The 26,395-nt window shown below is 38.6% G+C and overlaps 1 protein-coding gene across 1 annotated transcript in view; it reads right to left on the reverse strand.

Annotated features, from left to right (window-relative positions):
• BTAF1 (B-TFIID TATA-box binding protein associated factor 1) overlaps positions 1–19,160 on the reverse strand; it is a 91,128-nt gene extending 71,968 nt beyond the window's left edge. Inside the window, exons 1-4 of the mRNA XM_076009983.1 lie at positions 18,839–19,160; positions 7,696–7,819; positions 2,657–2,771; positions 780–926 (exon numbers count right to left, since the gene is read on the reverse strand). Coding sequence (XP_075866098.1) covers positions 780–926; positions 2,657–2,771; positions 7,696–7,819; positions 18,839–18,852 — 400 coding nt within the window. The 5' untranslated portion in view covers positions 18,853–19,160. The remainder of the gene's footprint in view (positions 1–779; positions 927–2,656; positions 2,772–7,695; positions 7,820–18,838) is intronic.
• Positions 19,161–26,395: the final 7,235 nt, after the last annotated feature.

Consider the following 26,395-nt stretch of genomic DNA (forward strand, 5'->3'; position numbering starts at 1 on the left):
AGCCTAGCTCACAGCAACCTCAAACTCCTAGGCTCAAGCGACCCTATTGCCTCAGCCTCCTGAGTTGCTGGGACTACAGGCATGCGCCACCATGCCCGGCTAATTTTACATATATATATATATATTAGTTGGCCAATTAATTTCTTTCTATTTATAGTAGAGACGGGGTCTCGCTCTTGCTCAGGCTGGTTTCAAACTCCTGACCTCCAGCCATCCGCCTGCCTCGACCTCCCAGGGGTCTCGCTCTTGCTCAGGCTGGTTTCAAACTCCTGACCTCCAGCCATCCGCCCGCCTTGACCTCCCAGAGAGCTAGGATTACAGGCGTGAGCCACTGCGCCCGGCCTGTTTGGGTTTTTAGTCAAAAGGGCAACTTACTTACAGAAATCCATTAAAAATACAAAGGTTTTTTTTCCATTCCAGGCCACAATCTTGAACAGCCAAAACATTTATTTTATACTCTTTTAAGATCTATTAAACTAACGCTCTTGTGTTACACTTTATAATTTCTATATTATATAACAAAATTGTTGCTGAAATATTAATATGTATCAATTAATGATACATCTACATAGTACATACTCAGAGGAAAAAAAATCCTCACATTGTAGCTTTAGACCAAATACTGCTAGTTATCTTCAACCCGCCCTACCCACACAGACCTCAATTTATATTTCATGACGTGTTAGATTACACATAACTGAACAACAGCATACCACGTGACAAATTAGTTTGAAAACACATAAATATGTCAGACTTTCTTCTATAGGACTACCACATACCTGATTTTTCATCCTGGAGTTCAAATTCTGCACCAGCAGATCCCAAGAGTGATGCACCATGTTGTAACAATCGACATATATCAAACCTGTCAAAATTCAATCTATCTGCAGTAGATGAATCTTCCATAGAACTTTCTGCAGTAGGTTCTAGATGAGGTTTAAAAATATTAATTTGACCATATTAATTTCATTCAAAAGCATGGAATGAAATAAAATAATATATCATTACTTGTAGTAAGTAATATTTTAAGAAAAGTAAAAGTGGAAGAGGTAGAAAAGGTACTTAGATTTATTTATGATCAGTTCTTAGTTATCCGTGAATAAATTATTAAATTGCTAGCTCCCAGTGTGTATGTATGTAACTGTTTCCAACCACTAAAGCACAATGTTATATGAAGACATGCATCCCTATATTGAAATGTATATGTTAAACATCATGCTGTCTCCATTTACTGTTAAAGAGTTTAAAAATACCACGATAACAGCATGCATTAATTATAGTGCTACATTAGAAGACAAAAATATTCACAGAATGTATTCACGAACAAGGTTAATAAGCATCATCCTTCCCTATACTTGAGGAATGGCTAGGCCACTATGTATTCAACAGGACTCATTTCCCATATTATAATCTCCTGATGAATTGCTAAAATTATATATCATCTGAGGTCTAGAAATATCTATAAAATGTTCTGTATTCCTCCCCCAAAAGGTTATGTCATTATAAATGTTAAAATATATTGTAATTGCTCACTGACTTAATAGTTTGCTTAGCTGGCACTTGCATGCAATTCATCTGTAAACTAAAGTATAATTGTTTAACTTAGATTAACTATTACAAATGTTTTATGTTTTCCACTGATGACAAACAACCTCACCAAAAATTTTAATGCTAGTATAACTAATTTAACAAGATTTTAAAAATGGATCTGAGTTATAGTATCTCTACATATCTAAATAAGCAGGGATAATGAGCTGAAAAAGAAAAGGCTCTTTTCTGAAACAAGCCATAACTACTTCTGGTCATACATTTCATTTGATGAGAGAAGATAAATTAATACACTAATTCAAAATAATAGATGCCACCAAATAAAAGCAAAAAAATTTAGGCTAGCTAAGACAGACAATGAAAGTGATGTTATAAGTTGAAAATGAATCTCATTGCACCATATTTAAATTTTGACTTAATTATAATGTATACCTTTACAACTTTCAAAAGCTTGTGTTTTTAAATGTCATTATAGGCAGTCAGAAAACAAAATTTTTTCCACTACGAGACACCCAAAGGGCACATAAAAACCAAAGACTTGGCTGGGCATGGTGGCTCACACCTGTAATCCCGGCACTTTTGGAGGCCAAGACAGGAGGATCACTGGAGGCCAGGAGTTCGAGATCAGCCAACACAGCAAGAAACCATCTCCATACATACATACACATACACACACACACACACAAATAACACTAAAGACTTATCACTCCAAACATCCATATATAATTGTGCTTAAATTTAGAAAATAACTACACAATACTATTCTCCCAGCAACAAGAAGAAAAAATAGACTGTTTCAAATATTTATACCGTATTGATTTAACTTCTTTTTTTGGAATGTAAATTTCTTGAGGCAAAGTAATAATCTCTATAAATCAAGCATACCATAAAATAAATAATTTAAAATACATGTAAAAATATTTTGTTTATCCCAGTTTTTTTTAAGTGTGGTGAAAATCACCTTATTCAATATAATTTCCTGACAAAGCTGCACCTGAAAGCATGAAAATTAACCCTTTAAATTAAAATTATTAAAATATAAAATGTATATTATAGTCGATTTTACAATTAAGTGTTTACTTCAAACTACTTTTCCACTTAAAAGCACCTTGTTTGGTTCTTGGCACTGGATTCCACTCAGGTACATTTTTCACTATAGCTTCGACAGCTTGTCCTGCTGCAATCCGGGTATCCCAATTTGCACTCCTTAAATATATCAACACCTTAAAAATTATAAAAGTTATACATAAAAAAATTGTTTGCTCAAGGTAGCCAGAATAGAAAAATATAAATTTACTTGTTATTAAGTTATAACTCAGCAGCCCTCCAAATATATATAAAATACATCACAATTATTAAAATCATTTACAAGAGTCTACCATTCACAGGAACTATCACTTACTCCCTTACAAAGTAGAAATAAGAAACTTTTAACAAAAACATGCTGAAGTGTATTTTAAGAAAAGTATAGTTATTTAATATATTAAAAAGCAAAAAAAAAAAAAAAGCAAAGTACTTATTTTTTATTAAGTCCCATTGCTTAATACAAAAAGACTTAAAAGTTTAAAAAACAGCAGAATGAATAGATAAGTGCAACATGGTTGTAAGATCAATTTATAAAAATCAACCATATTTCAGGCATGGTGGCTCATGCCTGTAATCCTAGCACCCTGGGGAAGCCGAGGTGGGAAGATCACTCAAGGTCAGGAGTTTGAAACCAGCCTGAGCAAGAGTGAGACCCCATCTCTACTAAAAATAGAAAGAAATTAATTGGCCAACTAAATATATACACAAAAAATTAGTCAGGCATAGTGGCGCATGCCTGTAGTCCCAGCTACTTGGGAGGCTGAGGCAGGAGGATAGCTTGAGCCCAAGAGTTTGAGGTTGCTATGAGCTAGGCTGATAGCCACGGTACTCTAGCCCAGGAGTGAGACTCTGTCTTAAAAAAAAAAAAAAAAAAAAAAAAATCAACCATATTACTACATATTAATCAGAAAATGAAATTAAGAAAACAATGCCATTTCCAATAGCATCAAAATGTAGAAAAACTTAAGAATAAATTTAACAAAAGTATAAGACCTGTACACTGAAAACTTCAAAACATTTAAAATTTTGCTAAAAGAAATTAAAGATTTAAATAAATAGACACTTCATGTTCATGGATTGGAAGACTTAATATTGTTAAGTAAAGTAATAGCCCCTAAATTAATCTTTAGATTCAACACAATTCCTCTCAAAATCCCAGCTGGCTTTTTTGCAGAAATGGACAAGCTGATCCTAAAATTCATATGGATATGCAAGAGACCCAGAATCATCAAGACAATCTTGAAGAAAATTTACATAGTTGGTAGGCTTATATTACACTTTTTTTCTTTGTAAATTTTTAGAAATGGGGCCTTGCTATGCTGCCCAGGCTGGAATGCAGTGGCTATTCAAAGCCATGATAATAGTACATCATAGCCTTGAACTATTGGGCCCAAATGATCCTCCCGCCTCAGCCTTTTAAGTAGCTGGTACTATAGGTGCATACCACCATGCCAGGCAACTCACACTTTTTGATGTCAAAACTTCCTGCTAAGCAAAAGTAAATAAGACTCTGTAGTACTGATAAAATGATGTAAATATAGATCAATGGAATAGAACTGAGAGTTCAGAAATAACCTGTGTCTACTGTCAACTGATTTTCAACAAAGTTACCAAGACAAATTCAACAGAGAAATAATAATTTTTTCAACAAATGATGCTGGAACAACTGGATAGCCACATGCAAAAGAATGATGTTAAATACCTACCTCACATTATGTACAAAAATTAACCCCCAAATGGACCATAAACCTAAAACCAAGAATTAAAACTATAAAACTCTTAGAAGAAAATATAGTCCTAAATCTTTGTGATCTTGGGTTAGGCAATTGTTTCTTAGATATGACACCAGAAGCACAAGTGATGTTCAAGTCAGTGAAAAAACAGCCCACAGACTAGAAGAACATATTTCCAAATCATATACCTGATATGAGACTTATATCCAGACTATACAAAGAACTGTTGCAACCCATAATAAAAGGACAAATAACCCAATTGAAAAATGGGCAAGGGGCCGGATGTGGTGGCTCACGCCTATAATCCTAGCACCCTGGGAAGCCAAGGCAGGAGGACAGCTCAAGGTCAGGAGTTCGAAAACAGCCTGAGCAAGAGCAAGACCCCGTCTCTACTAAAAATAGAAAGAAGATTAATTGGCCAACTAAAATATATAGAAAAAATTAGCTGGACAGGGTGGCGCATGCCTGTAGTCCCAGCTACTCGGGAGGCTGAGGCAGCAGGATTGCTTGAGCCCAGGAGTTTGAGGTTGCTGTGAGCTAGGCTGATGCCACAGCACTCTAGCCAGGGCAACAGAGACTCTGTCTCAAAAAATAAACAAACAAACAAACAAATAAATAAATAAGGGCAAGGGATCTATTAGTACTCCAAAGAAGATATACAAATGAACAGACACATGAAAAGATGCCTGACATCATTAGTCATCAGAGAAATGCAAATCCAAACCACTTCATATCCACTAGGATGGCTATAATTAAAAAGTCAATGAATGAGTGTTGGCAAGGATGTGGAGAAATCTGAGGTCTTATATACTACTGTTGGAAATGTAAAATAGTGGAACCACTTTGGAAAAGTCTGGCAGTCCATCATAAAGTTAAACACAGTTACCATATGGTTCAGCAAGTCTACTCCCAGGTATATACCAAAGATAATGAAAACATACTTCCATATAAAAATTTATACATAAATTTTCATTACAGCATTTTTCATAATACAGCAATCAAAAAGTGGAAACAATCCAAATGTTCATCAACCGATAAATGAATAAATAAGATATGGTATATATGTATAGTATATCCATATCCATACAATGGAATATTTGGCAATATGAATATGAAATATGAAAACATTATTTTAAGCAAAATAAATAGTCACAAGAATTACAAATTGCATGATTCATTTATATAAAATGTTCAGAATAGGCAACTTGACATACAAAGTTAGTTTAGTGGTTGACCAGGACTAGATATGAGAGGTAGGAATGGAGAGTGACTGCAGATTGGTATGAGGTCTCTTTTTGTGGTGATGTTTAAAAATTAGACTGTCATGATAGCTGTTGCACACTATGGTAATATACTACATATCACTGAATTGTACACTTATGATATGTAAACTATATTTCAATAAAGCTGCTTAAAAAAAAAAAAACACCACAAAACCAAAAGGCAACAGGAAAACACTGAGGGCAGAGAAAAGAGGAAATGAGGCAAGACAGTGCTAAAGACAAACTTTGCTTCTTTTGTAATGATCCTATGGGGCAGCCAATAAGCTGAGGTCTGAGTTAAGAAGACCAGAACTCACTTAGAAGGCTGGAAACCTTTTTCTCAGATCAGTATAAATTAGTCATTTTCACTGTTTCCAGTTTTAGGTCATTCCATCTTCCATTTCTTCTCTTAGAAGGAGGGGAAGAAATGTGTATGCCTCTCTGTGTCCCCACCTTATATATGAGTATAATATTGCCTTATATGCATCCTTCTTCACTCTGAGAATGTGGAGCCTATAGGTATCAAATCACTGTCTCTCCATCTCCATTTTATAGTTAGAAAGTCCTGATAATATCTAAGTGGGAGTATGTTGGAAAGAGAGTCATTGTTAGTCCTTATGGTCACAAATGTACAATGCAGATTTGTGTATGTTGTAAAAGGGCTTAGAACATCTACTTACAAATATCACAGAGGAATAAATGAGAACAAAAGAGGATAGGACTGCAGTAAGAGAGGTATCTTGGGCTTCCAGTGTCTGGGCAATCATACTGCTCCCCACCCTAACCTATATCCAACTTCTCCCACCCCCACCCCACACACAAAGCACTCCTGCTTTTTACATGCTAGGGAATTAAACACATGGAATTTGCCACTTACTACCATAGAGGTATACTTCAGCAAGCCTACAGAGTGCAGTAAAAATACAGCCATTGCTTAAGGAAAGAACATGGGATAGGATTATGAAAACACTAATCCACCAAAACAGAAAGCCTCCACTTTCAAACAGCTGATAACTAAAGATGTAATATGACATCTAGCTTCTCATATATTTCAATCATTGCCCGTCAGTACTCACCCATATGAAGACTACCAACTATGATATAATTATTAGCCATTAAGAACAAGTTAGACCACTAAGAAACCAGATTAACAAGTTAGTTCAGGCCAGGCACGGTGGCTCACGCCTGTAATCCTAGCACTCTGGGAAGCCGAGGCAGGCGGACTGCTGGAGGTCAGGAGTTTGAAACCAGCCTGAGCAAGAGCGAGACCCCGTCTCTACTATAAATAAAAAGAAATTAATTGGCCAACTAATATATAGACCAAAAATTAGCCAGGCAGGGTAGCGCATGCCTGTAGTCCCAGCTACTTGGGAGGCTGAGGCAGCAGGATTGCTTTAGCCCAAGAGTTTGAGGTTGCTGTGAGCTAGGCTGACACCACAGCACTCTAGCTGGAGCAACAGAGACAGACTGTCTCAAACAAAAACAAAAACAAACAAAAAAAAACAAGTTAGTTCATTACCAAACTGGGACAGATTCAAGTTTGTGCCACAAGCAAAAGGTTCTATATTGTCAAGACCCTTAAACAATTAAGCTTGATTCAAAAAAAATTGTAAATCTTGTGACAAAAAAATAAGAAACAGCAAAAAATTTAAAAATATTCGTTTAAGACCAGCCAGAGCAAGAGCGAGACCCCGTCTCTACAAAAATAGAAAGAAATTAATTGGCCAACTAATATATATAGAAAAAAATTAGTGGGGCATGGTTGTGCATCCCTGTAGTCCAAGCTACTTCGGAGGCTGAGGCAGGAGGATCGCTTGAGCCCAGGAGTTTGAAGTTGCTGTGAGCTAGGTTAACGCCACGGCACTCACTCTAGCCAGGGCAACAAAGCAAGACTCTGTCTCAAAAAAAAAAAAAAAAAAAAATTCGGAGAAATATTAAAATATGTAAAGGAATTTGAAGATCACAAATTATTACTGAAATAAGATGATTTTTACCTTTACTTTTGTGTTCCTATCTATGGACAAGTCTCTACAATTGTATTATACTAAAAGAAAAACAGTTCTTACTTTAGATAGAAGATTATTTAGTTCATGGGGATGAAGCTTCACCACTTCTCCAAGTTGCTGCGCAGCAGCTTTTCTTGTAACTGGAGTAGTTCCAGTATCCAGTAAAATAAATAGACGATCAAGCCTAAAATAACAAAAATATAATGGTTATTCTGAATGTGTTTCCTCATATGCTTTAAGTTTGAGTCAATAAACTTATTGAGCAAATTCTATGAAAAGTGACCTAAGCTAACACAGATATATTGAAGGACATTATGTTAAGTGAAACAAGCCAGACCCAGAAAGATAAATACTGCATGTTTTCACTCATATATGGAAACTAAAAAAGTTCATCTCATAGAAGTAGAAAATAGAATAGCAGTTACAAGGCTGGTTGGGGATAGTGGTGGGATGGAGAGAGGTTGGTTAATGGAAATGAAATTATAGCTAGATAGAAGCAAATAAGTTATAGTATCCTATAACACCGTAGGGTAACTATAATTAATGACATATTATTGTATATTTTCAAATAGCTAAAAGAGAGGGCATTTTAAATGTTCCCAACACAAAGAAATGATAAATGTTTGAGGTAATGGATATGCTAATCACCCTTATTTGATCATTATACTCCATACAGTATTGAAATATCACACCGTACGTACTCCATAAATGTGTACAATTGTGTGTCAATTTAAAATAATAATAAAAAACAATTTGAAAAAAAAATATCCATGCTAGGGCTGCAGGAGATGCCTGATCTCTAATCTCCAAGAACTGGCTATTCGGGTTGGGGGAGCAGGCAATCAAGTACATAAATACTTATAATATAAATACTTATAATATAGAGTATGGTAAGATAAGTGTCAGAAAAGAAGTATAAAGTGCTTTGAGAATTGTGAAAGAACGGAGCAAATACTACATCCCCAACTGTGTAATACTGAAAAGGTTTCATAAAAGAAATGGTGTATGAGATGCATCTTAATGGTAGAAAATGATTTCGATACTGATGGAGATGAGGTGGTGAAAGGGAAAAGGGAAGAAACACTTAGAAGAGGGAAAACAAGAGCACAGCTATTAGAAGAGAGAGAATATATTTAGGGAAGTGAGTAACATAGCTTGGTTCTAATTCAGGGTTCATTCAAGAGAACAGTCAGAGATGCAGGTACAGAAGTAAGTGAAGCTCTACTGTGGAGACCTTTGAATGTACAGTGCAACCATGATGGTCTTGGGTCAAGGGAGTAATGAGACTACAGCTATCCCTATGCTTTAGAAAGATTAATCTGGCAGAAATGTGAAGCATGAAGTAAAATAGAAGGAAACTTTCAGAGAATTTTAGGCTAGAAGTACAGACCTGATTCTACAATGCCAGCAAGAGGAGGAGAAAGAAGAAATCTACAGTTCAAGAGAAAGTTGGGACTAAAGGTATACACATGGCTATAAATATGATCCCTGAGGAAAGAGTTTATAAAGTCAAATAGCATAATGGCACAAATTCCACAGCCACAGTGCCTCAACTCAAATCCCAGTTCTGCCACTTATACAAAGAACAAAGCTTGTGATAAAATCACAATTGTCTTACACTTGGAATAAGGTGGGGAATGGGAAACTATATTTCTGGGACACAGGAAAATTCTAAAGTTTTAGGGAGGCAAAGTCACAAGTAACTGCAACCACCTGTCCACATATTGTATAGGTGCAGCCCCCCACTACACTACTAATCAGACTCAATGAGGTAAAGTGGATGATGCCACAGAGAATAAATGGAAGGAGGCTTTATATCTGCAACAAGTGAGTACTTTAAACAAGGTGGAGCAAGATTATATCAATTGTGTTCAATTCTACACAAGGGGAATTTAGTGAATATACCCTCAGATTCTATATAGTGAAGAAGAGAAAAAAGCAAGGTCCTAAAGCTAAGCATGAGCGTTAAGCATGAATAAACCGCAAAGAGGCTCATATTCCTTCTGGAATTCTTTTTCTCTCACATAGAACTAAAAAGTTATAAAGCAAAGCTCTGAAAGCCTTTTATAAAAAAAACAGATAATCCTATAAGGAGGCAAGTGAAAAGCACAAGTTTTTTGTGTGTGTGGCATTAAGAACCAAACAATAAATGTAGTATTTATCAAATACTAATAGTCATTAAATCACTGTAACTGGTAAGAAATAAAACTAAAATAGATCTTTTTCAGTCAAGAAGGGTAAAGGTACTACAAAACTTTTCAAATGTTTAAGAACAAAACAGGTCAGGCGTGGTGGCTCACGCCTGTAATCCTAGCACTCTGGGAGGCCGAGGTGGGCGGATCGCTCAAGGTCAAGAGTTCAAAAAACCAGCCTGAGCAAGAGCGAGACCCCATCTCTACTATAAATAGAAAGAAATTAATTGGCCAACTAATACATATATAAAAAAATGAGCTGGGCATTGTGGCGCATGCCTGTAGTCCCAGCTACTTGGGAGGCTGAGGCAGGGTGATCACTTGAGCCTAGGAGTTTGAGGTTGCTGTGAGCTAGGCTGTCGCCACAGCACTCACTCTATAGTTAAGGGTAAACAAGGACATATTTTAAGAAAATTATTTTAGGAAATAAAGATAGTCACATAAAGAAAAAAGAGTAATACAGCAGTTAATTTCCACTGTGCACAGACATATCTCACCTTTTGACACCATATTTCCCCTTCTCCTTCAAGGTTATCTAAACATTTGCCTTTATCCGTTAATTCTTGGTTTTTGCTACAGAATTGGTATACAGTGAATTAAAGATACAGTGAATTAATTCACTGGTATACAGTGAATTAAGGACAAATGAGAAAAAAATTATTTCCTGACCTACTTTTGTCTTGATAACATCCCCTTTCCATCCTCAATGATCCTTCCTCCAATATCTCAAATCACTATTATTAATCCATTCCCTTCCATTTTCCAATAAGCAGAGCTCTCTGAGAAAATAAACTGCATGATGTCCACCTTCTAGAACATTTTCTTTTTACTGACAAGCATCTTGAACAAGGGTTTAAAATCACTTCTTTCATCATACAGAATTTAATCCTTATAAATCAAGTTTCTTTCTATATTACTGGAACATCATACTGAAGGTCACCACTAAACTCTTAAGCTCCAAATCCAATAGTTTTTTTCATAAAGTCAATTTTTCTTGACTCTTCTGTGACATCTGATACAAGCAAGTACCCTATTCTTCAAATATTTTCCTTCCTAAATTTTCACATATTACCCTGTTCTCCAAACTCTTCTTTCCTTGGTTCTCCTATTCTTACCACTCTTAATATGAATGCCTCCTAGCTTCAATCCTTGCTGCTCATCTCTTACCATTTTCTCCCTAGGGAAATTCTACACCAAGTATAAATAAATATTCCCCATGTCTAGGCCATCTGGAAGCTCCAGTGCCACACTTCCAACTGTCTGGTGATTCCGTTGCCAGATTAACTTTCTATAGCATCCTCTGATCAAATCACTACCTTACTCTAAAACTTTCACTGGCTCACATTTACCTACCAGATAGTAAGCCAAAACAAACATGTTTTATCCATATAACCATAGGGATTCAGAAAAGAAAAGAAAAAAAATGTTTTATCCAAAATATGGGTCTTTTTGGTTTCCACAATTTTACCTATACTGTTTCCTCCACTTAGAATGTCTTCTCATGTGTCCCCAGCCAAGGTAACACCCCTCGCAGCCACGGTGACAGTAGCTCACCCCTCCAGGAGGGGGTGGTTTCCTGGCTGGTTTCTGCCAGATATCCAGAATGGATCATTGGTTAAGGCTAAGATGGGTGCAGACTCTGTTTCACTGCACCTGAGGGCAAGTGTGCATCTAGGTGTGTGCCTAGGTAAGGGACTGGGAAATGTCAGTGGGAGGCACAGCTGAGAGCACAAGTGTGTCCCCTGGAATTTAACCAGATGCACTGTTAGAGGTGAGCTTCAGGTGCACCTGAACTTGCTTCTGTAACAATGGAAATGAAATATGTTGCAGAAAAAAAAAAAAAAAGAAAGAAAAAGAAAAAAAGGGCTTCTCTTGGTTTAACTCTTCAGTTAGCTCCTATCCATCAAGATTCACCTAAAGTCCTTTACCTTATTGAAATCATTTCAGACTACTATACAATAGAAATGACGTTCTCTTCTGAAATCCAAAAGAATTCTCATTTTGAACAGCAATTTAGGTATTTATTATGTTTTTGTGGTATCTCTTACATTAATTTGTCATGTCTTGTGCACATTAGGCTTCACCTCCTTCAATGACTCTGTCTCCCATGAGACTTTGCACAGTATTCAAATATTTATTAAATAGTTGGTATTAATTGTAACCAAAATTATAGTTAAGGAAAAGTTCAAGTTTCTTGGGGGCAAGTACCAATTTTAAGGGAAGAGTATTCTATGTTACAATTTCTTTTTGCTTCCTCTGAGAAACATCCTTAATCTGTAATAACTATATTACATAAAACAAATTATAAAAGTAATAGAACTGATGCTAAGGTAATGTTTCAGTAAGTGAGATCAGCACAGCAGTACTTCAGCATTCTGAATAAGGCAGTTATGTCTGCTCCAAACAGCAAGCTGAAAGAGGCCATGCAGAAGGCACTGTATTCCTTCGTAATTTCCATCCTTCTTAAACTTTCCTTTAGTCCTCTGCTACCCAGTTTCATTCAAAACCACATTCCTACCCAAAGACCTTCAACTCCTCTCTAACCTAATGCTGATCCTGTCCCACAACTGGACAGTTCCCCTTACCTCTCCTTTCTGCAGAGTCTTTTATCCCAATGCCAGGTCATGTCACCTCTGATCCTCCACCAGCCAACTGCCCCAAGGATAACAGAGCAGCTCATTCTCTCACCTAATTCCAGGCCTGTTTATCCTCACTTCTTCTACTCTGATGGCAGCCAATCTTGCCTCCCTGAATAGGGAGGAATGGGCACACAAGAATGCGTCTTTGGTCCTCTTGACTCAATGGCCCTTTTGGAGTTCCCCAGTCCTCTCTCCAGGGTAGCAGATTAGATACACACAAAAGGAAGAACAAAGGGATGAGCAAACAAAGGATCTGACAAGAGGGCAGTCTGACCTCTTACCCCAGGGTTGCCAGCTATGAGACAAGCAGGGTAGGCATCAGGGCCAGGCCACAATGGAAAAGGCTGGTATAGTGAACTGGTAGGAGAAGGGGAAAGAACATGAGATAGGGTCAGTATTATGTTAGAAAGTAAACAGGGCCCTTGGTGAGGGAGCAGACTGAAAGAAGCTAGATAATCAGAAGAGAAGGAAGTTTAAAAAAGGGCTGATTCGGGCCGGGCGTGGTGGCTCACGCCTGTAATCCTAGCACTTTGGGAGGCCGAGGCGGGCAGATTGCTCAAGGTCAGGAGTTCGAAACCAGCCTGAGCAAGAGCGAGACCCTGTCTCTACCAAAAATAGAAATAAATTAATTGACCAACTAAAAATATATATACAAAAAATTAGCCGGGCATGGTGGCGCATGCCTGTAGTCCCAGCTACTTGGGAGGCTGAGGCAGTAGGATCACTGAGCCCCGGAGATTGAGGTTGCTGTGAGCTAGGCTGACGCCATGGCACTCACTCTAGCCTGGGCAACAAAGTGAGACTCTGTCTCAAAAAAAAAGAATCAATATGAAGATGTGAAACCACACCAAAGCCAGGTCAAGGGCCAAGTGCATGCTTGTTAAGTTACATACCCCTACCCTACCCTAAAACAAAAACTTGAGAATGAAGATCCCACTTTTATTCTCTGCTATATCTCTAGCACCTAGAGCATAGGAAACATTCAGTAAATACTAGTTAAATGAATGATGAATGGCGAAAAAGTATAACAAAGCTATGGTATTGCCTTCAAGACATTTTTTCCTACCGGTCTACCCTGGATCCAACAACCTATAGCCTCTTACATGACTTTATTGTAAACATAAAGCATACTGTTCTAGGGTCTTTTTTTTTTTTTTTTTTTTTGAGACAGAGTCTCGCTTGTTGCCCAGGCTATAGTGAGTGCCGTGGCGTCAGCCTAGCTCACAGCAACCTCAAACTACTGGGCTCAAGTAATCCGTCTGCCTCAGCCTCCCGAGTAGCTGGGACTACAGGCATGTGCCACCATGCCCGGCTAATTTTTATATATATATATTAGTCGGCCAATTAATTTCTTTCTATTTATAGTAGAGACAGGGTCTCACTCTTGCTCAGGCTGGTTTCGAACTCCTGACCTCGAGCAATCCGCCCGCCTCGGCCTTCCAGAGTGCTAGGATTACAGGCATGAGCCACCGCGCCCGGCCCTGTTCTAGGGTCTTTAGTGGAAATATCTGTGGCTTTAAAACTTCATATAAAATACATTTTAAAATGTTTAAACTTCATACATTTTTAAATGGTTAACGTGAATTTTATCTTAAGTGAGTGTTACTACAACTAAAAACAAAAACAAAAGTTTAAAAAACTTCACCTAAGTACTTGGAGAAATAAACCAAGAAATGGAGGAATTTACCATAGGGAATGAAACACAAACACTTCTATGCCTCCTTTACTTCTGGCTTCTCTATAACTTTTTTATAAAGTATAAAATACTTAATAAATTATAATTCATAATACTCCTTCCTATAAATCTTACAATGGACTGAAATTACCAATAGGCGAGAAATAGGACTAGCAAATCTGGACTGTCCTCTATAGGTAATTAAAGTAGCTTTTTCTACATTAGCTTTTTCCCAGTTCATAGGAAGGATCCACTAAACATCCCCCACGTTAAGAAACTTCCTTTTATTTGGCAGAATAGGCCTGTTGAAACAATGTGTCTCTGAAATATCAGCAGTTCAGAGAAGGGATTAACAAAACTGAGCAAAATTCTGCTCATATGTAGCAACTTGTTTCTTCCATAAGAAGATATGTTCTGGTTCCACCCTCCCAACCACCATCCTTTCTGACCAACTGTATTATTTTCAAATGCAAAGATGTAAGTCAGAGACCTTAGGTACACCCTAAAACAGTCAAATCGTAAGTACTATCTAGACATTTTAGACATGACTTTTAGAGCACTGAACACTGAGAAAAACTATTATTTCTAAAACTTACTCAGTATAATCAAGGAAAAACTATGTTTCTATTAGCTAGCCAATGTACAACAGTCAATTCAATCAACTGTGGCAAAGGTATCAAAAGCAAGCTTTCAAAAATCTAGATTAAGTGATCGTACCCCACATAGTTACAGATTCACCATCAATAAATAAGTCTTAGCAATCCCTCGAAGGCAGCCTTTACTGTTGGTGGCCCAACCTCAACTAAGATGGTAATGGGAGAAGAACATTTCACAAAGCAAAACAATGATATTAAAAGATAAAACAATTATGACAACTTATTTACAAGCCACACTGAAAGCTTATAATATATACTAATTTGGTTTTTGCTGAGGTTGGTTTTGTGGCAGCAAGTCAAGCAGCTGTGAGTGAGCTTAGCTGATTTTCCAGCATCCACATCTTAAGGGCAACATTGTTCTCTACTCCTACATTTGTATGCTGTGTTTTTTATTAAGAGTCTAAAGGAGTCATACATTTTTCACTGATACTTCACTGCCTTTTATGGAGAACTTCAAATGCTATGATTATATTTGCAATTTTAGAGAGTCACAATGTTATTTTTTTAAGAGTTAACTCACCCACAGATAGAGTGGCCATTTATTTCATAATTTGCCACATTCTTACAATTCAAAGTACAGTAAAATCAAGTGCTTGTAAGGCAGGGTCTACAAAATTGGCTCACACAAAATACATTATATCCAATTTGCAACACAAAAGGCCATGCTATCACATAATTTACTGTATCATAAGCATTAAAAATTATTCTGATGGGCCAGGATCGGTGGCTCACGCCTGTAATCCTAGCACTCTGGGAGGCCAAGGCTTGCAGATTGCTCGAGATCAGGAGTTCGAAACCAGCCTGAGCAATAGCGAGACTCCCGTCTCTACTAAAAATAGAAAGAAATTAATTGGTCAACTAATAGATATAGAAAAAAAATTAGTCAGACATGGTGGCTCATGCCTGTAGTCCCAGCTACTGGGGAGGCTGAGGCAGTAGGATTGCTTGAGCCCAGGAGTTTGAGGTTGCTGTGAGCTAGGCTGATGCCACAGCACTCACTCTAGCCTGTGCAACAAAGTGAGACTCTGTCTCAAAAAAAAAAAAAAAAATTATTATGATGATTATTTAAAAAATTATAATCCTAGTCAATATTCAAAGTGATAGTGAAAGTTTTTCTTCCTGACATAAAAATTGTAAACTCAAAAGCACTCACTGAAAAACACTGGAAATATTCTAAATTATGGAATATTCTAAAAACTATTCATAAATTATGATGAAATCATGAGAGATATTACAGCAAAAAACAAAATCACTCACTTATTCAGTTAAAAAAATGTATTAAGCACCTGCTAGGAAGAAGCCAGGCATTCTCCTGGGGACAGAAAGATCAAAGACACATTCACTTCTCTCACAAAGTTTATGTTAATCCAACAACAGTGGGAACAGTTAATCAATTACAAAGTATGATAAATATTATGACTGACAGGAGTACATATTGGTACAAATAGCTCAGATGAAGGAAAACCAGAGAAGACTTCCTGAACAAAGTGACATATAGGCTTAGACCAAAAAACTAAGGTTGGAATTCGACAGAATTGAGATGGGGAAAGAAATGTTCCAGAGATAAAGTGTGGGAGGTGAGAACATGGATTCTGGGGGGAAAGGGGTTATGGGACAGGCAGAGGAAAGGGGAGGTGCACAGAACTTGACAGAGATGAAGCTAAAAAGGTGAAGTAAGAACCACACCACAAAGGATCTGGTAAGATATATTTGGAATCTGGACTTTATCCTAAGGCAATAGTAAACAACTAAAGGGTTTTAAGCAGAAAAATGACCATGTTCAAATTTGCATATTAGCAAGTAAAATAGCTGACGTGAAGAATAAATTGAAATGAGAACCATGGGAGGCAGGAAAAGGAGAGGCTGCTACTGCAGGTGTCTTGGACTATAGATGACGGTGGCATGAAGTAGGATTGTGGTAACTGGTGTAGCAAATGACTGACTGAAGAAAAATAAGAAAGGTAGAACAGACAGGATTAGATCTGGTACCTGGTTGGATTGAGGGAGACAGAAGTGAAGGAATATTTCCAGATTTCTTGACCTAACAATTGAGGAAATGATAGTACCAATTTACTATTTCTCTTCTGTTGGAAATGTTTATGAGGTCCTAAAAATATTACAGATTCTCCTCAGTTATGCACATTGATGTAAACAGTGCAAAAAATACTATAGATTTGATTCTGACATATGATGTTTATATCTTTTACTATCTTCCACCTATTTTACATAAAATACTATTAAAATAAATCTGTATTCCACATGCATACACCAACAGGAGAGAAAGGAAGTTCAGTTAGCACAGAAATGTGTTCAGTGCATGAAGGTCAGCCTGAAACTAAAGTTTGCCATTCAAAGTGAATCCACAGATGAAAAAGTCACTAACTGACAGTACTCCCAAAACACACAAGCTCTCTCAAAAAAATTTTTTTGAACTTATTATTAAACTAAGCATAAAGATAGCTCTTTCATACAAACATTATGGGCTTTTTTTAAGTATAATGTTGGCAAAGTGAATAAGAAAAAAATCTACAGAAAAATCACCCCTACCCTTTGAGCCACAGCCATATCCAGAACAAAAGGCAGTAGCTTTCAAAACACTCTCATTTATTCAGAAATATTAAGTGTCCTAAATGTCTGTAAATAGATTAGTGTTGGCCAAGTCTGACTACGTTCTTTTTAAACACTTTCATTTTGTCTCTATATGGCTACGTCCAAAACTGTGAAAATAAAGTCTGTTCTAAGAAAGGAAGTACTCATCCCCTTAAAATTGTATTGCCTGATAAATCTGATATTAAGTTTATGTATCAATGTATTTATAATACATATACGTATGTATTATTATACAGGAAGTAACAAATTAGAAGATACACCTTTCTGTATTTGCAAAAATCGAAAATACCACTTGTATTCTCTTAAGACAGTTTTATAAAAAATAAGAATTTCCTCATACTGGATGGATTAATTAATCTGTGAAATAAAAATTAGATACCCTATATTACAGGTACCTAGCAACTCCCTTCACCCAACTCCCATGAGCTTCTCCCACACACTATTTCATCAGTTATCTAGAGAGTCAGTGAGGGATGGGTTATCCTTTCCCTTGCAAAACAGATAAAACTCGAGCACATAGTGTACTCAAGGAGTATGTTCCACTATCTAAAATGAATGAAAACTACTTGTTTTTATCATTTATTCCTTCAGTCTATGTGGCAGAAGAAACTAATTCTTAATTCTCATTAAAAGTTATCTCATCAAATCTAAAAAACTTGGTGAAACCTTCTGATGACTATCACAGAGAAACTATCCTTACTTAATTGCACATAAGGCCACCGAAATCAAACTGCTCACAAGTTTTTCAACCATTCTATCATACTGGAGGAAAGGAGAACTTTCCTTCTACAGCTATATAAATAAATGTCTCCTTAGTTTTTCTACAGTTTTCGTAGACTTTCCTGTTGACAGGCAATATTTTAAAATAATTCAAAATTTGTGATATATCTTTTATAATCTGTTTAAGATTATAACGCTGACGATGAAATGTTTACTGCTAAACAAAAGGAGAAATTAGCCTTAATGTAAAAAAGTACCTCGGGAAAGAACATATCCCTAAAAATGTAAATAAAAAATTTAACATCTTAGATAGTAGTAATTCAAACTTCCCCCCCTTCGACAGTTACTACTAAGTTTTCCCATGAAATGGAGGTTGGAGATCAGCCTTAGAATACTGAGAAAGGTAAGAGACCTACTCTCCTAGAACCGAAAGAGGGAAGAGAAACCAAGAGAAACATGGTGAGGAAAAAGAAAAACTAGCTCTAACGTGTCAAAGCGTCTATTTAACAAGAAAAAAAAATTCTTGAACCGATTTACTAGGAGTAACCCGAGCCCAAACCTCCGCCGACAGAAGGGTGAACTCCGAAGTCTAGGGAAAGCGGCGCCGGAGCCCAGTGACAATGAGAACCGCTCCTCTCTAGGATGGGGGCGCTGAGGAGACCGTGCCTCGCCTGAGTCGCCTTCCGTTCGCCCGTCAGAAGCTAAACCCACCTGGAGACCGCCATGGCCGGGCGCCTGCGGTCCGGAGCTCTCCGCGAGCTACGCGCCGCGCCGCTGAGACGCTAGTTTCCAGAGAGCGGAGCGGCGCAGGCCCAGGCCGCGGAACAGAAGGGAGCGGCCGGTGCGGCGCGGGGCGTCCCGGCGCGGGCCCTCGGGCATCTGCCCTGCCGCCTACCCGAGCTCGTCCCTGCCGCGGCCGGGGACCAGGGGGTCCGAGGCTGTAGCGGAGGCGGCAGTCCTCCGACCCGCACGACTTCAAACCCGGTACCCCCAGCCCCGCTCTTTGCTGACGCAGGCGTCGGCACGCCGAACTGAGCGTCAGCGCGCCGGAAGTGACGTCAGCGCACCGCGAGGGGCCTCCGCTCCGCGGGCTAGCTAACCGGGCGAGAGCACCTTGGCCTGGAGGCGAGCGGCTATATAAACGCTCTTTGTGCTGATCTGGAAAGGGTCTCTAGTTTTAAACCTAGGGAGGAAGGCGAAATAAGGATCCACTTATTCTCCAGAGAAGGAAAAAGACGATTTAACCAAAGTTCTGGAAGTTCAAAACCTTGGTTGCTAATTCCATACCGAGCCTATCCTCTCCTCACCAAGACTGCTTCCAGAGAAAGCAAGACAGGAGGGCTTTAGGATGCTCTTGTCCAGGTGGTGAAACCAGTGGGAGAAGTGAGACCAAGAAGAATCTGCAACGGCCTTGAAGAAGGCTCAAATGTTTGTTTTTATTTGCCAGAAATTACGCGTAGGTATTGAAAAGCAAGTCTTATGCCAACAATTTTGTCTAGTTTCATTTCTTAATTGTTTATATTATTGGTGCCATCATTTTCTCATTCAACCAGAGTTGAAAACTCCCATTTTTTATTTTTTCCCCGTTTATCTGGCTATTTCAGTAGTTTAAGTTCATTAGGCTTTTAAACACTCTGATGTGAGCTAATACAGGACCTTATCACGTTAAATTTTATATTTATGCTAGTAATCAAAATAATATTTCTCCAATTTTCAATTCAACCCATTTTATTTACTTATTTATTTATTTATATTTTTTTGAGACAGAGTCTCACTCTGTTGCCCGTGCTAGAGTGCGGTGGCGTCAGCCTACCTCACAGCAACCTCAAACTCCTGGGCTCATGCTGTCCTCCTGCCTCAGCCTCCCAAGTAGCTGGGACTACAGGCAAGGCCACCATGCCCTGCTAATTTTTTCTATACATTTTTAGTTGGCCAATTAATTTCTTTCTATTTTTAGTAGAGACGGGTCTCACTCTTGCTCAGGCTGGTTTCGAACTCCTGACCTTTTGTGATCCTCCTACCTCGGCCTCCCAGAGAGCTAGGATTACAGGCGTGAGCCACCACGCCCAGCCTCAGCCCACTTTATAAGCCACCAACAGATTAAATTTTAAAAAAAACAAACAGCTTTTATCATGTCATTGCACTGCTTATAAAACATGTCTATTGGCTTCTCATTACCTTAAGAGACTATGTCTTAATCCTTGAGCCTGTTTGTCATCTGTAAAATAAGGCTAATGAGAAGTATTATAGAAGGTTGTGGAAATAAAACGAGGCCATGTACCTAGAAAAGCTTTCACAAACTTCATATGCTATGTCGTAGTATACATATGTAAGCAGAAAAAAACTAAGTTAAGTTACCTGCTATGTGCTGGGCACATGATATGCATTATATGATCACAAAATTCATAGACCAATCTTATATAGTAAGTTTTAATCTTCAGTTCATAAGCGAGGAACCTAAGCTCAGAAAAGTTGAGTAATTTGCCCAAGGTACAAGCTAGTAATAGTATTTATTGTTGTCTGGTCATTCAACAAATATTTATTTGCTACCTGTTTCAGAGTCTCTGCTAGGAACTATTAAAATCTGATTAAGCTGATGTTCAAGGTATTTGCACATTTTCACACCAGTCTCCTTCCACCTGTCTGTCTCCTCAATTTGTCTCCCACAGTTTGGACTAACAAGCAGGTACTAATCACTGATTGTGTACAACATTCATTTGTTCAGCCAAAATTAAGCACCTATCATGTGAAAAATTGGGGCTTTGAGAAAGACCTCAATATAAATTCCTCTCTGGTTGAATTTATATTCTAACTAAAATAAAATAAACAGCTAAACATGGAAATATATTTATGTATTACATAAAACAAGTTGAGAGAGTAATTAGAAACCTGCTTTCAACTGGATAAATCAGGGAAAAACTGAGGAAGAGCTTAAGCTGAGGCCTAAATGACAAGAGGCAGCTAGCTGTGTAAAGATCTGGGGAAGCCTTCCAGGTAATGAGTATACTTAGTACAAAGGCCTAAGAGAAGTCTGCTGTGTTGAGAGATGAGATAGGAGTGGTAGAAAGGGGTCACTGTAAGGAATTTAGATTTTACTCCATATGCAGTCAAATGTCATAGGAGGGGCCGGGCGTGGTGGCTCACACCTGTAATCCTAGCACTCTGGGAGGCCGAGGCGCGCGGATTGCTCTAGGTCAGGAGTTCAAAAAACCAGCCTGAGCCAGACCCCATCTCTACTAAAAATAGAAAGAAATGAATTGACCGACTAAAAATATATATATACAAAAAATTAGCTGGGCATGGTAGCACATGCCTGTAGTCCCAGCTACTAGGGAGGCTGAGGCAGTAGGATTGCTTGAGCCCAGGAGTTTGAGGTTGCTGTGAGCTAGGCTGATGCCACGGCACTCACTCTAGCCTGGGCAACAAAGTGAGACTCTGTCTCAAAAAAAAAAAAAAAAGTCATAGGAGGGTTCTAAGCAAGTTAGTAAAATGATCTGAGTTAAGTTTTTTAAATATTACTCTTAGGCCAGGCATAGTGGCTCACACCTGTAATCTCAGCACTTTGGGAGGCCAAGGCGGGAGGATCATTTGAGGTCATGAGTTTGAGACCAGCCTGGGCAACATTGAAGACCTCATCTCTACAAAAAATAAGAAAAATTAGCTGGACGTCATGGGGCATGCCTGTAGTCCTAACTACTCAGGAGGTTGAGGCAGAAGGATCTTTTGGGACCAGGAGTTTGAAAATGCTGTAATCTATGATTACACTACTGCCCTCCAGCCCGGGCAACAGAGGAAGACCCTGTCTCTAAAAACAAACAAACGAATGAACTAAAAACCAGTGGTGAAATAATGTTGGACAATTGGCATGCCATATGGAAGAGAAAAATCAAATCCCTAGTTCTTACCATATGCCAAAATAAAAGATGGATTAAAGATCTAAAAATGAAAAACAGAACTTTAAACCTATTAGACTATATTGAAGAATATTTAGAGAATAGTTTGACCTCAGGGTAAGAATGGATTTCTTTTTTTTTTTCGAGACAAAATCTCACTCTGTTGCCCAGGCTAGAGTGCCATGATGTCAGCCTACCTCACAGCAATCTCAAACTCCTGGGCTCAAGCAATCCTCTGCCTCAGCCTCCCAAGTAGCTGGGACTACAAGCATGCGCCACCATGCCTGGCTAATTTTTATATATATTTTTAGTTGTCCAGCTAATTTCTTTCTATTTTTTTAATAGAGATGGGGTCTCACTCTCGCTCCAGCTGGTCTCAAACTCCTGACCTCAAGCTATCCTCCCGCTTCGGCCTCCCAGAGTGCTAGGATTACAGGCATGAGCCACCACACCCGGCCAAGAAAGGATTTCTTTTTTTCTTTTTTCATTTTTTTTTCTTTTTGAGGCAGAGTGTCACTCTGTTGCACTGGCTGGAGTGCCGTGGCGTCAGCCTAGTTCACGGCAATGTATAGTATGCAAATTGTCTGTTTATTATTTATTCCCTTGGCTGTGCAGAAACTTTTTTGTTTAATTAAATCCTTTTTATTTATTTATGCATTTATTTATTTGAGACAGAGTCTCACTCTGTTGCCTGGGCTAGAGTGAGTGCTGTGGTGTCAGCCTAGCTCACAGCAACCTCACACTCCTGGGCTCAAGGAATCCTGCCTCAGCCTCCCAAGTAGCTGGGACTACAGGCATGCGCCACCATGCCCGGCTAATTTTTTCTATATATTTTTAGTTGGCCAATTAATTTCTTTCTAGAGACAGTGGTCTCCCTCTTGCTCAGGCTGGTTTTGAACTCCTGACCTTGAGCATTTCCATCCGCCTCGGCCTCTCAGAGTACTAGGATTACAGGTGTGAGCCACCGTGTCCGGCCAAGAAAGGATTTCTTAATGCACAAAAAAATTTACCATTGAGAAAAAAATAGATAAACTTAAACCCACTAAACTATAAAACTTGTAGTTTGCAAAAGGAAAACATCCAAAGGAAGGGGGAAAAGGACTGGCTTTCTATGTGTCTGTTTTAAGAGCTGGGAAGGACTTTCCCAGAAGCTGACACCAAACTTCTTAGAGTATGCAGAGTTAGGTCACACCCCTAACTAAACCAACCATTGGTAACAGAGATGAAGTATCCTTAAACCACTCAGAAGATGAGAATGCAGTCAGCTTCCCCTGAGAAACAAGGCTCTACTGGCAGAGCTAGAAAAATGGCTCCATCACCTCTGGCATCTCAAATCCAGGGAGAAGGAAAAGGAAGGAGGAAGCGGTAATATCTGCCTCAAGAAAGCAAAAATCTTCCCATAAATTCTTAGAAGACTTGTATTTGCATCTCATTGGCCAGAACTATGTCACATGTCCACAAAACTGTGAGGGGATTCTGGGAAGATAGTGGAATAATATTTGCATTACCTTTATACTTCTCATATGATCAAAGGGAATTTGATATGACTAAAGAGTATAGATTATTCAGTTAAATTATTTACATCAAAACTTCTGAACCGGCCGGGTGCGGTGGCTCACGCCTGTAATCCTAGCACTCTGGGAGGCCGAGGCTGGCGGATTGCTCAAGGTCAGGAGTTCGAAACCAGCCTGAGCAAGAGCGAGACTCCGTCTCTACTATAAATAAAAAGAAATTAATTGGCCAACTAATATATATAGAAAAAATTAGCCGGGCATGGTGGCACATGCCTGTAGTCCCAGCTACTCGGGAGGCTGAGGTAGAGGATCGCTTGAGCCCAGGAGTTTGAGGTTGTTGTGAGCTAGGCTGACAGCATGGCACTCACTCTAGCCTGGGCAATAAAGTGAGACTCTGTCTCAAAAAACAAAACAAAACTTCTGGACCTACAATTACATCATCACCTCATGCTAAATACAAAAATAAATTTTAAATAGGTTGACAGGTTAAATATAAAAAATTAAAACAATATAAAGTGCATATATATTAAACATTATTTATAAAATCTCAAATGAGGTTTGGTATGGATGAGAACTATACCTTTCTGTGGTCAAGTGAGAAAAGAGCAATTGTGAAAAGAGGTGGAAAAGGAGAACCAGCATAGTACCCCAACCATAGGTCCATACTCAGGACTATGGATGAGAGAAACATACAGAGGAAAGCATGCACATGAGGTTGAGGATCTAGAAACTGATTTTTCGAACTCCTGACCTTGAGCAATCTGCCCGCCTCGGCCTCCCAGAGTGCTAGGATTACAGGCATGAGCCACCTCGCCTGGCCTAGAAATTGATTTTAAAAAACAGTTTAGGCCTATAGATTTCTTGAAAAGTTTTTGGGAATCCCCAGGTATGCATATATCCCAGTTTAAAGACCACTGCTCTAGGGACATGAAAGATTGTACCTAAGAAGATCTCCCCAAGGGTGTTGACTACAGCACTATTTATCATCTTGAAAACCTGGAAATAATCTAAACCTTTGTCCATAGAGTAATGGATAAATTAAATGTAGTATAGTCATATAATGGAAGCCCAACATTAGTAAAGTGAATAAACTGGATCTACATATGCCAGTAAGGAGAAAATTTAAAACCATAGTGGAGTTTAAAAAGCAAGATGCATGGGACTTAAGTTGCTGTATTTAAAAAGGAAAAAAAAAAAGCAAGATGCAGAATAATATTTAAAAGTTAATATTTTATGATATTCTTCTGGGTCCCAAATTTCAGCTGTGCCCTGCCTCAGCCTCCGAAACACCCTTTGTTCCCCAGAGCTATGCCAAAGCTGTGCACTACCCACCAGGGTCAGAACCATAACTATATCCGAGCCCCCTGGGCCCAAGATTCTAGGATGTGCCTCAGAGCAACAGACTCCATCTTAGTGGGAGAAATGCATCTACTCAGGCCATGGAAAGTGAACCTCTGCCCCAAGTTCCAGGAGCTACAGTAGTATCACAAAACCCTGAGCCCAGGAACCTGGCTCCACAGCTGTTCAAACACCTGTGCCCTTTATCCCAGTGCTGCTGTGGCTGCCTGTGGGTCATGTCAGACCCAACACCAAGAGAGATCGCCTCAGCTTAGACTCCTCACTGTGGGGAAGACAAGAACAGAAGGATCCCTAAAACCATTGCTCTAATAACCTACATAGCGACTGTCACTACCACAAGCTCCTACAGCCTACACCACTGAGGCACCCAGTCATTGCTGACATTGATCACAGCTGTAAAAGCTGCATAGAGCCTACACCATTGCACCCACATAGAATCAGAACCACTGCATCCCCAGGCCCATCTGCAGGTGAAAGTCTCCCCTCCAAAAGCCACTCTATAAAGTTTGGAAAAAGTGACTGTAAAATTTGGATGCAGTCAAAAGGCCACACTTAAGGACCCAGAAGGCCACATTTTGCCTTATGGTCATGGGTTTCCCACCCCTGGCACTGGATAGAAAATTAATAGGAAATACTGGAATTGAATTGTACTCTTGACCAAATGGATCTAACAGACATATTCAGAACTTTCCATTCAACAGCAAACAGTAGGACAAACATTTTTTTCTACTACACAAGGAACATTCTCCATGATAGACCATATGTTTGGCCATGAAATTACTCTTAAAAAATCTAAGAAATTAAATCTTAAGAAGATTGAAGTTATATATACTATTTTTTCAGACCACAGTGGTGTGAACCTAGAAATCAATAACAGGAGAAATCTTGAAAAATACAGAAAAATGTGGAAATTGAACATCCTGCTATTGAACAACTAAGAGGAAATAAAAAGGGAAATTGAAAAATATCTTGAGGCAAACAACAATGGAAACAAATGCGCCACCATGCCTGGCTAATTTTTTCTATATATTTTTAGCTGACAACATACAAAAACCTCTGGGATGCAGCAAAGCTGTTTTAAGAGGGAAATTTAAAGCAATGAATGCCTACATTAAAAAAGAAGGATGATTCCCAAATAGTCTAACATTATGCCTCAAGGAACTAGAAAAAGAAGAATAAACTAAATCCAAAATTCGCAGAAGGGAGGAAACAATAAAAATCAGAACAGAAACAAAACAGAACAGAAAAACCATGGGGGAAAAAATCAATAAAACTCAGAGTCTGCTTTTTGAAAAAATAAAATTGACAAACCCTTAGCTAGTCTAAGAAAAAAGAGAAGACTCAAAATAGAAAATGAAAGTGAAGAAATTACAACAAATGCCTCAAAAATTCAAAGGATCATAAGGGACTAATTCTAGCACTCTGGGGGCAGAGGCAGGAGGATTGCTTGAGCTCAGGATTTCGAGACCAGCCTGAGCAAGAGCAAGACCCGGTCTTTAGTG

The sequence above is a fragment of the Microcebus murinus genome, chromosome 14 (assembly GCF_040939455.1).
Source record: "Microcebus murinus isolate Inina chromosome 14, M.murinus_Inina_mat1.0, whole genome shotgun sequence".
Taxonomy (NCBI): Eukaryota; Metazoa; Chordata; class Mammalia; order Primates; family Cheirogaleidae; genus Microcebus; species Microcebus murinus.